This window comes from Rhincodon typus, chromosome 2, assembly GCF_021869965.1.
Source record: "Rhincodon typus isolate 14 chromosome 2, sRhiTyp1.1, whole genome shotgun sequence".
NCBI classification, from domain to species: domain Eukaryota; kingdom Metazoa; phylum Chordata; class Chondrichthyes; order Orectolobiformes; family Rhincodontidae; genus Rhincodon; species Rhincodon typus.
In genome coordinates this window covers 50574804-50591135 of record NC_063333.1, presented here as the reverse complement: position 1 = coordinate 50591135, position 16332 = coordinate 50574804, and the positions used below count along the sequence as shown (strand labels likewise).

Genomic DNA, 16332 nt, shown 5'->3' with positions numbered 1-16332 from the left:
TTAATTTAAAAAAAAACTGCAACTAACAACCAACGCTTTCAGAAATATTAAATGCCCGAGGTGCTTTGTAGGAACATGGCTCATACCAACACGTTTCGTGGCCTCAAGATATTTTAAAACAATTCACAACTAATGCCAGCTACCTTTGAAATGTAGTTGTTGTAAAGTGGGAAACATAGGGCAAACCCTGTAGGGGCCTGAATGCAGTGGGCTCTGTGAGAAATGTTGCAGAATCAAGCAAGAAGTCTTTTGCGTAGATGTTGGAAAGATCCTATGGGTTCAGGAAGTAGGTTACTCACCACAGAATATTGACTAAGAGCTGGAATGGGGAATCTTTGCAGCATTATTATCTAAGGAGTTGTGAATGGAAATAAATGCTGCAAAAATCAGTGGCTGTCCCCACATTGAACCTTATTTTATAATGTTATCATTTAAGTTAATTTCACACCATTTTATTCAGTACTTATTGAGTCTTTGCTATATAAGGGATTCAAATATGAGAACAGACAGGACATGCTGAACTATTCTATCTTTCTTGTGAATCATTAAGATTGTTTTGTTAAAATGTGGGCGAGGATTAATTCTCTGAAACAGAGGTTGGAAGGTTGATTATAACAAATAACATTTCAATAGCAATGCACGTTGCTTTCATCCTTCCAATTGAAAATTGCCAGAAACAGCAGTACTAAATAAAGAAAAAAACTAATCTAAATAGATATTTTGTAATTCAATCGTGGGATGTGGGTGTCGCTGGCTGGCCAGCATTCATTGCTCATGCCTAGCTTCCCTTGAACTGAGTGTCTTGCCAGGCCATTTCAGAGGGCAGTTGAGAGTCAACCACATTGCTGTGGGTCTAGAGTCACATATACATATTATATGTAGTCTTACCCATCTGTATGTGATTCATTAAACTGCTTGACCTACATCCAATTTTTGACGAGTAGAAATTTCCCCCAATTGAATATTCACAAGAAAAGAATCTTTGGTCCCCACCACAAATTTGATTATTTGATCCAGTATTCTTCTTGATGATGCACAGCACGGTGGCTCAGTGGTTAGCACTGCTGCCTCACAGCACCAGGGACCTGGGTTTGATTCCAGCCTTGGATGACTGTCGGAGTGGAGTTTACATGTTCTCCCTGCTGGGTGCTCTGGTTTCCTCCCATAGTCCAAAGGTGTGTAGGTTGGGTGGATTAGCCATGCTAAATTGTACAAAGTGCACAGGGAAGTGTAGTCTAGGTGGATGAGCCATGGTAAATGCAGAGTTAAAGGGATAGGGTAGGGGGTTTTATTTGAGTTGGATGCTTCTCTGAGGGTTTGTGGGCTCGATAGGCTGAACAGTCCCTTTCTGCACTGTAAGGATTCTATGAATCTAAATATGTGAAGCTGAATCGGACAGCTTGCAACCCTGCTGTTGTGCTTAATCCTAAAATGAGCTTTTGTTGCATCACCAACACAGTCTATGTCCACATCTGTATCATTAATTTCCTCTGAGGCAGACTACTAAAATCTATGCTGCCACTCTAGTCCTACTATTCCACAGGTCACAAAATAAGATTAATATATATTGTATAGTTACCAAATGACCAGCTAAATACATATTTATATGTGTATATATACATATAGGTTTTCAATGAAAATATCTATCGACTAGGTTTCTTTAATGCATATAGTTATTGGTCTCTTAACAAAGAAAAATTAATCAATGAAGACGCAATAACTAGTAAACACACGCAATGGGCAATATGAACATATATATGCTTATCCCTCAAAATCACCCAAAGCCTGCATACTTCAGCAAGAGAAAGAAAATGGATTTGTCACTGCAGAATTTCATAAAATAATTATTTTTTCTGGCCACCATGAGGATTCTTGAAGTCAAAAAGAATAAGGCATAGAACATTTCACAGTCTGTTGTTCTTGCACCTGTGGCTAAGTCACTAATTATTTACAGTTCTCTTTGATGTCTTGACAGACACAGTTTGCTCAGGAAATACAATATTGAGACAGTATTTCTATAATTCTTGCAGAGAAATTGATTATTTTTACCCTGAACTTAATAAGACAATTTCTTAGAGTCCCTACAGGGTGGAAACAGGTCCTTCAGCCCAACAAGTCCTCACTGATCCTCAGAGCATCCCACCCAGACCCATCCGCATGTTACCCACCTAATCTACATGTCCCTGAATACTATGGGCAATTTAGCATGGCGAATCCACCTCACCTGCACATCTTTGGACTGTGGGAGGAAAATGGTGCATCCGGAGGAAACCCATGCAGACACAGGGAGAATGTGCAAACTCCCCACTGACAGTTGCCCGAGGATGGGATTGAACTCAGGTCGCCAGCACTGTGAGGCAGCAGTGCTAGCCACTGAGCCACCATGCCACCGATTCCTTTTTGGGAATAGTAGAAATCAGCTGGGCTGCTTTTCCTCACATGCTCCCTGTTCCACAACTAATTCCAAATTTCAAAACCATGCTGCATTCATTCAGTATTCAAATAGCTGAACAGGGGTACACAGGAAAGCAAGCAGTTATCACTAGTCACATGATTACTAGGAAGCCTTGTTAGAACAAGATCTCCAATGTCCACAGTTCCCTTTCAATGACCTCTTTTAAAGAAATCTGTCTAGGTATTTCCACAACAGTTGAAATAATTAACTTTACCAAAACACTGAATGTTTTCAAGAAAGAACTAGATATAGTTCTCAGGGCTCATGGGATCAAATAAAATGGGGAGAAAGTTGGAACAGGGCACCGAGTTGGATGATCTGTCATGACCATATCAAATGGCAGATCATGCTCAGAGGACTGAATGTCCTTCTCTTGCTCCAGTTTTCTATGTTTCTACGTTAATTGTTCAAAATGGTGCTGTGTCTGTTAAGATGCATTATGCTTTGAGCTACAGCATCGTACTGATGGAGCAGAGCAATGGTAGAGAAGGAAGAGAAAGGAAGCTAATCCTGCACTTCAGAAGCCATCTCATGCGATATTTGCCCAAAGACTGAACTGTGAATCGTCCTAGTCAGTAATATGAAGACCCATGGCAGACTCCTGCAACCCTGAGTAGACATCATCCTTGAATCAAGGAATTGCCATCTCTGATATTGGGTGAGATTAGATTTTTGTATACTCTTTTATACTGACATAAAAGATCATGGAATTTCCACATTAAACTTAATTTGTGCTAAACCTATGCGGTCTTTTGTGTAGATTACTGCATCAAAGAACCAACACAACCAAGAGGAAACACTTCCCTGATTATGTTTGAGGTCGCCTGGTCCCCTCAAGGTCACACTCTAATCCTGACAACAAATTACAGCCTGAAGTCCCAGTTTAATTGCTGTTTATGTGAGGGAAGGTTGTAAACTGGAATCTGCTTTGTACATTTCCAGTTTCAAATAAAAAATCTCGTTAGTACTTCCGCAACCCCCCACCCCGAAAAAAAGTGTTGCACCTTGAGGTGTGATGGATCCTGTCAGAACTTGGTTAGATAGATTTTGGGATTAAGACAGATGGGGAACACTGAATTATGTCCTTTACTTTTCAGGTCACGCTTGTGACTCAGGTAGATATAATTCTATAACAGTTGAGTATAAATGTCAGATTTAATCTCCGGGGGAGTAAAATGCAAACAATTTAATTATAGTTCGTGTCTGTTTAGTGGAGTCTGGGCACAGTGATTGTTGCTGGGCTACTTATGTAGTGCCTTCCCACTGCAGCGCGTCCTGTTCCAGCTTTACCTGTTTCTAAGCAACTGAGATTCCACAACAACTGTTTCCAGATTTTCTTTTCACTCACCGGCTCACTCTGCTGCCCAAAGTCTGTAAACAAACCCGTTCTTTCTGGCAATAAAAGAAAGTAATCTTTCTTCAGTGTTATTGTTTTTAACTGGCTCCTTTCCAGTCAGGTGCAGAGTTTATATCGTGACAATTTCCAAGGTTCGGAGGCAGTGGAGGAGTGAGTGAACAGAGCGAGAGAGTCGGTTGAAGTCTTTTAGGGAGCCCGTTCTGCAGGCTCGTCTTTGACTTCCATCACCTTTCGCGAACAATGTCAGAGGATGGGAAAGCCGCTGGGGACAAAATCCAACCCCCAGGGGACACGACAGAGGAGAACGAGTTGAATAAACCGCCCTCACCCAAACCTGACATTGAACTCTCGCCTCCGCTTATTTCTATTAGCCACACTGATCATAAAGGTGAGTCCAGGCTTATTACCGATTGTTGGTAGGGATTGGGATAACAGGATGTCGAACTTTACTGTCATTCCAGCATAAGAGTAACAGCACCTTCTTACTCAGTTCTTAAAGACCGAGGATAACTCTGGAGTTGTAGGTCCTGAAGTGACTAGGCAGTTCAGTGCTGGATTCACTGGTGGGACAGATGGTATTTGTTGGGGTGGGTGGGTGGGCTGTAGAGTTTTCACACACTTCTTAATGCTGTTTGTGTTTGGCCTCCACTGCTGTCTGTTGGAAATATTGGACCTAGTGGACACTTTAGCTGATGCTTTTTTCCTCCAGTTTGGGGACCGTCTTGGTATAAAGAATCCCATGAGTTGGTGTGGATATTGTATTTTTTTTTTCAGGGCAGCTTTAAACATGTCCTTGAAGCATTTATCCTGCCTTTCTGGTAACCACTAGCTGTGAGGAAGCTTGGACTAGAGACCTGGTTTTGGAGGTCTTATTCCTAGCTCACTGATAATGTGGTCCTCCCAATACAATGATTGACAGTAACCAGTGTCTAGATGCTGGGAATGTTAGTCTAAGAGAGGACACTGTTACTCGAGATTCCATCCTGCCAGTGATTTTTTTTAAGGATTTTGTGGAGGCAATGTTGCTGATATTTATTGAGGGATTTGAGACACCCGCTACATATTGTTCATATTCAGATGCATACAGAAGGATGTGTCATTACTACCACCCTTAGGCTCTCAGCTTGGTGCTAAATGTAAGGGGAATCAATATGTTGGAGATTCAACCACGGACTAGGCTATTTTGGATCCGGTGATGTGCAATGATGCAGGTTTAACAAATTAAGTCAGAGTAAAAGATCCAGGAGGAAACAGCTATCATAACATGATAGACTTCAACATTCAATTTGAAAGGGAAGGACTTGGGTTGGAAACAACTACATTAAGCTTAAATAAGGGTAATTACAAAGGAACCAGGGCAGAGCTGGCTGGAGTGGACTGGGAAAGGAGTTTAGCAGCAAAGGTGTATCAGGAAAAAGGGCAGACATTTAAGAAATTGATTCACAGCTCACAGCAAAGATATATCCCGGTGCAAAAGTAGGATTTTAGGAAGTGGTAAAGCCAACCATGGTTAACTAGGGAAGTAAGGATAGAACCAAACTGAGGAAAAATTGTCATACAATGTGGTAAGAGTAGGGGTAAATCAGAGTATCCGTAAAATTTTAAAAAGCTACAAAAGACAACCAAAAAAAATTAAAGGAACCAAATAAACTTTGAAGGTAAACTTGGAAGTAATATCAAGATGAACAGCAAGAGATTCTTTAACTGTAATAAAAAGAAGAGACAGGCCAAATTTAACATAGGCCCCTTAGAGAACGAGGCTAAGAAAATAATAATGGGGAACCGAGAAATGGCAAAGGAGTTGAATAAATATTTTGCATCCATCTTCACAACAGAAGACTTCAAAAGCATCCTAAATATTCAAGGGGCAAAAGGCAGGGAGAAAATAAATACAATAACTGGATGAGGTACGATGAGGTATTCAGCCTTCCAACAGACAAAACAGGGAGTGAGGTTGCTAATAAAGAATTGCAGTCGATGGAGCGTAATTGTGGACACAGGGATGGTTTGAAGTGTGAATACTTCAATGCTAGAAGTATCGGAAATAAGGCGGATGAACTTAGAGCATGGGTCGGTACTTGGAACTACAATGTTGTGGCTATTACAGAAACTTGGGTAACTCAGGGACAGGAATGGTTGTTGGAAGTTCCGGGATTTAGATGCTTTAAAAGAAATAAGGAGGGTGGTAAAAGAGGAGGGGGCGTGGCATCGCTAGTCAGGGCTAGCATAGCAGCTACTGAAAGGCAGTTCGAGAATGATATGTCTACAGAGTCAGTTTGGGTTGAGGTCAGGAACAAGAAAGGAGCAGTCACTTTGTTGGGGGTTTTTTACAGACCCCCCTAATAGTTGCAGAGAAGTGGAGGAGCGGATTGAGAGGCAGATACTGGAAAGGTGCAGAAGTCACAGGGGTGTAGTCATGGGTGACTTCAACTTTCCAAATATTGATTGGAAACTTTTTACTTGTAATAGTTTAGATGGAGCGGATTTTATCCAGTGTGTTCAGGAAGGATTCCTGACACAATATGTAGATAGACCAACACAAGGAGAGGCCACTTTGGATTTGGTGCTTGGCAATGAACTGGGCCAAGTTTAGACTTGTTGGTAGGAGAGTATTTTGGCGGTAGTGATCATAACTCTGTTACTTTTACAACAGTCATGGAAAATGATAGGTACATACAGCAGGGTGAGGTTTATAATTGGGGGAAAGGTAATTATAATTCTGTTAGGCAAGAACTGGGTAACATAAAATGGGAACAGATGCTGTCAGGGAAGAGCACGAGAGAAAAATGGAGATTGTTTAAGGAATGCATACTGTGTGTGCTCCATATGTTTGTACCTAACAGGTAGGGAAGATGCGGTTGAGTGAGGGAGCCTTGGTTCTCAAGAGAGGTTGAACGACTGGTTAAGAGGAAGAAGGATGCTTATATAAGGTTTAGGAAACAAGGATCGGAAAAGGCTCTAGAGGGATACAAGTTAGCCAAGAAGGAGCTGAAGAAAGTGCTTAGGAGAGCTATAAGGGGGCATGAGAAAATCTTGGCAGATAGGATCAAGGAAAACTCCAAGGCTTTTTACACTTATTTGAGGAATAAAAGAATGACCAGAGAAAGGGTAGGGCCGATCAAGGATTGTAAAGGGAATTTGTGCATGGAGCCTAAAGAGATAGGAGAGGTCCTTAATAAATACTTTTCTTCGGTATTCACAACTGAGAGGGACCTAGTTGTAGAGGAGGACAGTGTGAAACAGGCTGGTACGCTAGAGGAGGTTGATGTTAGTAAGGAAGATGTACTAGGAATTTTGAGGAACTTGAAGAGAGATAAGTCCCCTGGGCCTGATGGGATTTATCCAAGGATTCTATGGGAAGCGTGGGAAGAGATCGCAGGGCCTTTGGCGATGATCTGTTCATTTTTACTGTCCACGGGTATAGCGCCAGAAGATTGGAGAGAGGCAAACGTCATTCCCTTGTTCAAAAAAGGGAATAGGGATAACCCCGGAAATTACAGGCCAGTTAGTCTCACATCAGTGGTGGGCAAATTATTGGAAAGGGCTCTGAGAGATAGGATTTATGATCACTTGGATAGGCACAGTTTGATTCGTGATAGTCAGCATGGATTTGTGAAGGTAGATCATGCCTCACAAACCTTATTGAATTCTTTGAAGATGTGACCAAACGGATGAAGGTAGAGCAGTGGAAGTGGTATACATGGATTTAAGTAAGGCATTTGATAAGATTCCCCATCGTAGGCTCATACAGAAAGTGAGGAGGCATGGGATAGGGGGAAATGTGGCAGATTGGATTCAGAATTGGCTGACCCTTAGAAGGCAAAGGGTGGTAGTGGATGGAAAATATTCGACATGGTGCTCAGTTACGAGTGGTGTACCACAAGGATCTGTTCTGGGTCCTCTTCTTTTTGTGATTTTTGTAAATGATTTGGATGTGGGAGTGGAAGGGTTGATTAGTAAGTTCGCTGACAATATGAAGGTGGTCGAGTCGTGGATAGTGCGGAGGGCTGTTCTAGGTTACAAAGGGACATTGATAGGATATAGAGCTGGGCTGAGAAGTGGCAGATAGAGTTTAACCCTGAAAAGAGTGAGGTGATTCATTTTGGAAAGACAAACTTGAAAGCAGAATACAGGGCTAATGGAAAGATTCTTGGCAGTGTGGAGGAGCAGAGGGATCTTGGGGTTCATGTCTACAGTTCCCTGAAAGCTGCCACCCAGGTGGATAGAGTTGTAAAGAAGGCGTACAGTGTGTTAGCTTTTATTAATAGAGGGATTGAGTTCAAGAGCCGTGAAGTTATGCTCCAACTATACAAAAGCCTGGTTTGGCCACATCTGGAGTATTGTGTCCAGTTCTGGTCGCCTCATTACAGGAAAGATGTGGAACTGTTGGAAAAGGTGCAGAGGAGATTTACCAGGATGTTGCCTGGAATGGAGGGAAGGTCCTACGAGGAAATGTTGAGAGAGCCAGGGCTTTTCTCTTTAGAACGACGAAGGATGAGAGGTGACTTGATAGAGGTGTACAAAATGATCAAAGGTATAAATAGAGTTGACAGTCAGAGACTTTTTCCTAGGGTGGAGGTAGCTATTACGAGGGGGCATAGTTTTAAAGTGAGTGGAGGTAGATATAGGGGAGATGTCAGAGGTAGGTTCTTTACTCAGAGAGTAGTAGGGGCGTGGAATGCATTGCCGGAGAGGGTAGTGGAGTCAGCCTCTTTAGGGGCATTTAAGCGACTATTAGATAGGCATATGGTTGATAGTATAAGGTAAGGGTGAAGGTTAGATAGACCTTAGGCTTAGGGTAAAAGTTCGGCACAACATTGTGGGCCGAAGGGCCTGTACTATGCTGTACTGTTCTATGTTCTATGTTCTAACTGTTACTGGAGAAAAAATGCTAAGCAAACTAGTGGGGCTAAAGAATGAAGTGTGCCTGGACCTGATGAGGTGCATCCTAGGATAATAAAGAAATTAATTATAGGTATCGTGGATGCACTGCCAGTAATCTTCCAAGAACACTTAGTTTCTAAGAAGTCCCATAGGATTGGAAAACTGCCAATGTAACACCTTAATTTAAACAGGGAAGTAGACAAAAAAATAGATAACTATAGGCCAGTTAGTTTAATGTCTGTTATTGGGAAAATGCTCAGGTCTATTATAAAGGATGTCATAGCTGAGCATATAGAAATATATAATGTGATCAAGCAGAGTCAGCATGGCTTCATGAAGAAGAAATCATACTGAACTAATTGATTATAATTATTTAAGAAGGTAATAAGCAGGATAGATAAAGGGGAAGCAGTGGATATAATATATTTATTTTTTCAACTAATTAATCACACATTAAGCTACTTAATAAAATAAGATCCCATAGTTTTGGAGGTAGTGTATTAACATGGTTAGAACATTGATTGACTAATAGAAGACAAAGAATTGAGATAAGAGGTCATTTTCAGCCTGGTGACCTGTAACTAGTGGAGTGCCATAGGGATCAGTCCTGAGCCACAAATTTTTACAATATATATTAATCACTTGAATGAGGAAATCGAATGTACTATTATCAAGTTTTCAGATGGCACAAACACAGCTAAAAAGGCAAATGTTGAAGATGATGTACAGAGTCTCCAGTGGGATAAGACAGCTTAAGCAAGTGGGCACAAACTTGGCAGATGGAACTTCATGTGGAGAGATGTCCGATCCTTGTTTCCTCCACCTTAAGTAAGCTTCCTCCTTCCTCTTGACTAGATGTTCCACTTATCTTGTCGTACAAGGTTCCTTCACCTTATCATCCCTTCCTTGCCTCAGTAGGACAAACATATCCAGTATTTGTATCAATTGCTCCCTAAACAACCTCCACATTTCTGTCGTGCATTTTCCTGATAACATCTGATCCCAATTTATGCTCCACAGTTCTTGCCAAATAGCATTGTAATTTCCCCTCCCCTTGGGTGACTGTTTCTGTAAAGTTTGTACATTCTCCCTGTGTCTGCATGCGTTTCCTCCAGGTGCTCCAGTTCCCTCCCACAGGCCAAAGATGTGCAGGTTAGGTAGATTGGCCACGCTAAATTTGTCTTGAGTATCCAGGGGTGTGTAGGCTAGATGGATTAGCCATGGTGAATACAGGGTTATAGGAATTGCATGGGATATCCTTCAGAGGCTAAGTGTGGACTCAATGGACTGAATGGCCTCTCCCTACACTGTAGGGATTCTGTGATATTTTATACTTGTGACTTGTAGAAAAGTGAGGCTTGTTTTTCAGTGCAATCTTCCCACCAGGGTCGTGGCTCATGTAAGTTCTATACATGGTCTTTTGATAAAGTGTCAGTGATCAGGATGTGCGGAATCAGGGGTCAGGTACAGATTAGACTGAAGGATGGATACAAAACAGAGAGCAAAGGATATGTATCAAAGGTATATATTCTCAAAGTGGCAGACGGTAGGAAGAGGTGTTTCGGAGGGATCCATATTGAAACCATTATTGTTCACGAGATACTAAATCTTACACACATACATCGAGAATATTGGAAATTTACCAGCATTACCAAATTATGAGTGTATATTTGTAAGGTAGGGAGTTAGAAAACACAGGGAGATATAAGCATGCTTAGAATTTCAAATTTAATTAAGTAGAGCAAAGACTGAGGTAGAGATAGTAGGAACTGCAGATGCTGGAGAATCCGAGACAACAAGGTGCAGAGCTGGATGAACACAGCAGGCCAAGCAGCATCATAGGAGCAGAAAGGCTGACGTTTCGGGCTAGACCCTTCATCAGAAATGGGGGAGGGGAAGGGGGTTCTGAAATAAATAGGGAGAGAGGGGGAGGCGGATAGAAGATGGATAGAGGAGAGGATAGGTGGAGAGGAAACAGACAGGTCGAAGAGGCGGGGATGGAGCCAGTAAAGGTGAGTGTAGGTGGGGAGTTAGGGAGGGGATAGGTCAGTCCAGGGAGGACGGACAGGTCAAGGGGGCGGGATGAGGTTAGTCAGTAGGAGATGGGGGTGGGGCTTGAGGTGGGAGGAGGGGATAGGTGGGAGGAGGAACAGGTTAGGGAGGCGGGGACGAGCTGGACTGGTTTTGGGATGCGGTAGGGGGAGGGGAGATTTTGAAGCTTGTGAAATCCACATTGATACCATTGGGCTGCAGAGTTCCCAAGCGGAATATGAGTTGCTGTTCCTGCAACCTTCGGGTGGCATCGTTGTGGCACTGCAGGAGGCCCAGGATGGACATGTCGTCTGCGGAATGGGAGGGGGAGTTGAAATGGTTCGCGACTGGGAGGTGCAGTTGTTTGTTGCGAACCGAGCGTAGGTGTTCTGCAAAGCGGTCCCCAAGCCTCCGCTTGGTTTCCCCGATGTAGAGGAGGCCACAACAGGTACAGCGGATGCAGTATACCACATTGGCAGATGTGCAGGTGAACATCTGCTTGATGTGGAAAGTCTTCTTGGGGCCTGGGATGGGGGTGAGGGAGGAGGTATGGGGGCAGGTGTAGCACTTCCTACGGTTGCAGGGAAAAGTGCCGAGTGTGGTGGGGCTGGAGGGGATTGTGGAGCGGACAAGGGAGTCACGGAGAGAGTTGTCCCTCCGGAAAGCAGATGAGGGTGGGGAGGGAAAGATGTCTTTGGTGGTGGGTCAGATTGCAGATGGCGGAAGTGTCGGAGGATGATGCGTTGGATCCGGAGGTTGGTGGGGTGGTACATGAGGACGCGGGGGATTCTTTTTTGGTTGTTATTGCGGGGACGGGGTGTGAGGGATGAGTTGCGGGAAATGTGGGAGACACGGTTGAGGGCGTTCTCGACCACTGAGGGGGGTTGTTGCGGTCCTTGACAAACGAGGACAACTGAGATGTACGGGAGTGGAATGCCTCATCCTGGGAGCAGATGCGGTGGAGGCGAAGGAATTGGGAATAGGGGATGGCATTTTTGCAGGAAGGTGGATGGGAGGAGGTATATTCTAGGTAGTTGTGGGAGTCGGTGGGCTTGAAATGGATATCGGTTTCTGAGGTAGTTCATTTTGTTGGAATAATAAGAAAACCCACTTACTTCTTGGAAAGTAAAAAACTAAATCAGGATGATTGCATTTTATTGGGCAGAATAGAAGAATGTTTAAGAATTTTTGATCCATTCACCTCACCCTGATTAATATAAATAAACAAGTTTGGATGACATAACAAATAATTAATTCTGAAAATCTAAACATTAGATCAACATTACCCCACGGACAGAATCTAAATGTTAATTATACACACTTCATTGTGAAAACATTTAAAGTGATCTACCAGTATTGAGGTTACAGTGTCATATGTGGTGAGATCTCTGATTTTACACACAGGTAGATTTGCAGTATAGTTAGTCATGTTTAATACAAACCTAGGGTCGAATGTTCCGCTTTGGCAGTGATTCCATTTGAGCTATGTTAACCAAACTTAGTATCTGACCCAACATTCCTATTAGTGGTCCTATTAACTACAAAAGAAAAATAAATGTGTATTTGTAAAAGAAAAAAAATAGGTAATGGGGAAGAGTGAGAGAGAGGAATTAATTGGATATCTCTTCTAAAGAGTTAGCACAGATAACAAAGGAACAATTACATTAGCCAGATCTGCTTGAGTTATATCCTTCCAAGAAATGTGAAATTCAAGTGGAAGTGAACGCTGGCAAAAAAAAACTAAAGAGAAATAAATAAATAAATGGTGGCATAGCCAATATGTCAGACCCATAGTTGCTGTAATTTATGCCAGAACTGTGTCTGAGTGTCATGTGACCAAGGTATCACTATTTCAACTAGACGACCATAATACGTTGCAAGCCTTTTATGGTGTAACACATAAGTAAAGGGGAAACCAGTAGATATAACATATGGATTTCCAAAAGATATTGGATAAGCTGTTACACAAAAAGTGTAATTGCAAGATAAGTTCTCATGGATTTTGGATTATTATTAACGAAGATAGAGGATTAGTTAAATGACACGAAGCAAAGAGTAGGCATAAAAGCAACATTTTCAGGTTGTGAGGTAGTAAGTAATGGAGCGTTTTAAGGAATAATGCTGAGGCCTCAGCTAATTAAAATCTATATTAACTAATAAGATAAAGAAGCAGTGAGTAATATCTCCATGTTGGCTGATGATGCAAGGCTAAGTGGAATCGGATCTTGGGAGAGGAAACAAAGAGGCTGCAAAGATATATGGACAGGTTACGTGAATAGGAGTGAAGAAGGCACATGCAGTGTAATGTAGAGCAGTATAACATTGCCTCACTTAGGTCAAGAGAATATAGAAATGATATTGTTTAAAGACATAAAGCTAGTGTATGTTGATGTTTAGACAGATTTAGGTGCGCTCAGAGAGTTAGCGTGCGAGTATAAGCAAGCAATTATGAACATAACTGGCATGTTAGCTTTCGTAACAAATGGACTGGAGTATCAGCATATAGATCTTATTACATTTGTATAGGGCTTTGGAGAGATTACACCTGGAATACCGCACGTAGTATTGGTTGCGGTTATGAAAGAGTTGAATTATCATTTGAGGTTACGTAATTTGGGCCTATGCTTTCTGGAGTTCAAAAGAATGAGAGATATTCTCATTGAAATATAGATGATTCTAGGTGGACTTGACAGGATAGATACAGAGGATTTTCCTGAGCACTTCTGGAACGTATGAAAACAGTATCAAGAAATGGGGCCAATCATTTCAGGATGAGATGGGGAGAAATTTATTCACTCAATGTGTCGTGAATTGTTTTAATTCTTTATGCCAAAAGATTTCAGATGCTCAATTGTTGACTATATTTAAAATTGAAATAGGCAGATTGGTCTCTCAAGGAATTGAGGGACATAGGGAGTGGGTGGAAAAGTGGGGCTGAAGCTCACCATCAGCCAGAATCATACTGAACCACAGAGCTGGCTTAAACCATAGAATTCCTACAGTGTGGAAACAAGCCCTTCGGCCAAACAAGTCCACATCGAACCTCAGAGCATCCCACCCAGACCCCATCTCCCTATAACCCACCTAATTTACACATCCCTGAACACTACGGGTAATTCAGCATGGCCAATTCACCTAGCATGCACATCTTTGGCTTGACAGACTATATTTTCCTGATCTTATTTCATGTTTTTTTTGTTGGTGAACCTTTCTGATTCCAACGTTACGATCCCACGAGAGACGGATAATGTAAGAAAAATGAAATTCCAGTGACTGACTGAGAGAATCACATAACACAATTATGGGGTCCAAGGCTTTTACTGTAAGGGATAAATAAAATTCTACTCACTGTGTTTGAATACATTCTCTCAACCAAGAGTACATAATGAGGCTCGGCTGACATCAATAACTCCCTTAGGATACCCAAAGCCCTGCTTGATTGTTAGCTCTGGTTGTCTGATTTCTGCTATCAATTTCACAATGTTTATTTACACAAAGTTAAGAGGTTTCAAGTGCTTGCAGTTCCAGGTATTGAAACTTATAAATGCTCTGAAATGATTGGTGTGATGGAAAGTTGTCAAAAAATGTCTGCTTTATAAAAAGTTTTTTTTTTAACATATCCCACTGTCCCTATAGGGATTATTGCTTTTATATAGAGTATATTGGGTGAATAAGCATGAAAGTGCTAAAGCTTGGAAGGGGAGTGTGGGGTCTAAGGGTCATGGTGATTTGATTGGAAAGGCAAGTTTTGGCATAGGGACTATGAGGGGCCATGTGGGTAAGAATGGAGGGAAATAGCCTGGCATGGGATCCATTAGACACTATGGGGATGTAGGTGAAAGGTATAGCCTGGAATGGGGGTGGGGGGAAGATGAGGACCTTTTGAATTTAACTGTAAAAAGACATCCTAATGCAGACTTTTGTTCACAACACATTTAAGGTTCTAAGAACCATAATTCTTTGTAAAAAGCTGGCCTGACTCCATGAAAATGAAATGAATAGGCCATGCCCTATGTTTGCAATGGAATTTTTTCCAATGGTCAAGTTGGAAGAACTGGGTGAGTGTCCTGAACCAATCTGCTCCTTTAAGTAGCCTTGGTGAAAGTCAGAAAGCCTGGTAATGGAGTCAGGAATGCCAGAAACAGGACCATTTATCAGTTACAGGGCTTCTGAGTCATCCTGACTTCATAAATATCCAGTCCTGAGAGTCTTTGTGTTTGTACACAGCCAGGTCAGCTTCCTCTTCCTTGTGTCAAGGTTTTAGCATTTAGGAATCTTATTATTAATAAGTACTAATTTGAGTTTCTCTGTCAATAATAAGCAGGTCACATAGATTTGTCTCCAACAGATTTAATAGGAGGTCACATTCCTTTCTCCAAAATACTTTATTTCACCTTGAATTAAACGGCACTGTATAAAACATAATCTTCTTCTTATAAAGTCCAGCTTTCATATCATACAGCATCAAATCACTAGCAGGCAAGGTCACACAATAGATATGCCCTAAAGGAATATGCAAAGATGATCAGTTGACATTTGTAGTATGGCATGTTATAGTATAAATTCAATTGAGAATGTTTAACTTTTATTAGCTTTCATTATTGCATTGTGGCCAAAGGGGCTCTGTGATGTTTAGTACCAGCGAGAAGGTAAAGTATGGGGCTGTAGTTGAATAGGGAATTGGACATGCCTTCACTGATATTGCTGTTGGCTAAGTTGCTCACAGGACTCATATCTGGGAGTAGGTGGTTTGTGATGAATTCTTGAAGTCCAACATCATGTCCTACACCTCACTCAGTAGATTTTAGCAACTTTGAAGAACTTTTGGAACTACCAAGACTTAGACAATCACAGCAAAAATAGCAGCCTGAAAGTAGTTGATGATACCTTCAGTAGTGTTGTTGAGATATCTTTCCTGCTCTCAAGTATATGTTCATCTGAGCTTGTTTAGGCTGAAGGGATGGCTGAAGGGTTCGGCTCCGTAGTAGCCATGTTGTTGTGAAGATTGATTGACATCATGACTCGACACTTTGGATTTTTTCAGTGGACTTTCCTAACATCCTCACTTAATGACATCTAACATTGCTTGCTGTGGAAGAGTGTCCATGCCATGGGTGCCATTTTGGTGCCATAATTGCAGTTAAAGTGCAAAAAAAAATGTGCAAGGAGTTGAAATTTGTGATATTAGAGATTGATGTTTACTAATTAAGAATAATTATTTTCAACCAAAATTTAGCTGGAGAATCAAACCGACACAGGCGTGTAGGTGCTAGTAAATGGAAAACTTCAGGACTGGGACAGACTAACACAGCACCATCTCCAAGTGGATCTGTCTCAGTAAGTGGTTCTTATTCACTATAAGGTTTCAAGGCTATTTCAATATTTCTAATCTAACAAAATCACTAAATTATGTAAGGTCATTCTTTTACACTGTATTAGTATGGGTATTTATCATCCTCACCAATATATTTTACATTACACAGGAAACCCAATTAATTAGATATAAGAATAAGTAATGTACAATGTGGTAACATTTGGCTTTTGATCATTTCCACATCGAAACCATTTGCAATGAGCCTCATTTATCAGAATATAATTCCACTGT

The 16332-nt window shown here is 41.6% G+C and overlaps 1 protein-coding gene across 1 annotated transcript in view; it reads left to right on the top strand.

The window, feature by feature from the left end:
• Positions 1-4052: 4052 nt before the first annotated feature.
• The window catches only part of LOC109911901 (dynein axonemal heavy chain 5-like), a 274289-nt gene continuing 262009 nt past the window's right edge, over positions 4053-16332 (top strand). Inside the window, exons 1-2 of the mRNA XM_048607992.1 lie at positions 4053-4200; positions 15964-16064. Of these exons, the coding sequence (XP_048463949.1) occupies positions 4053-4200; positions 15964-16064 (249 nt within the window). The remainder of the gene's footprint in view (positions 4201-15963; positions 16065-16332) is intronic.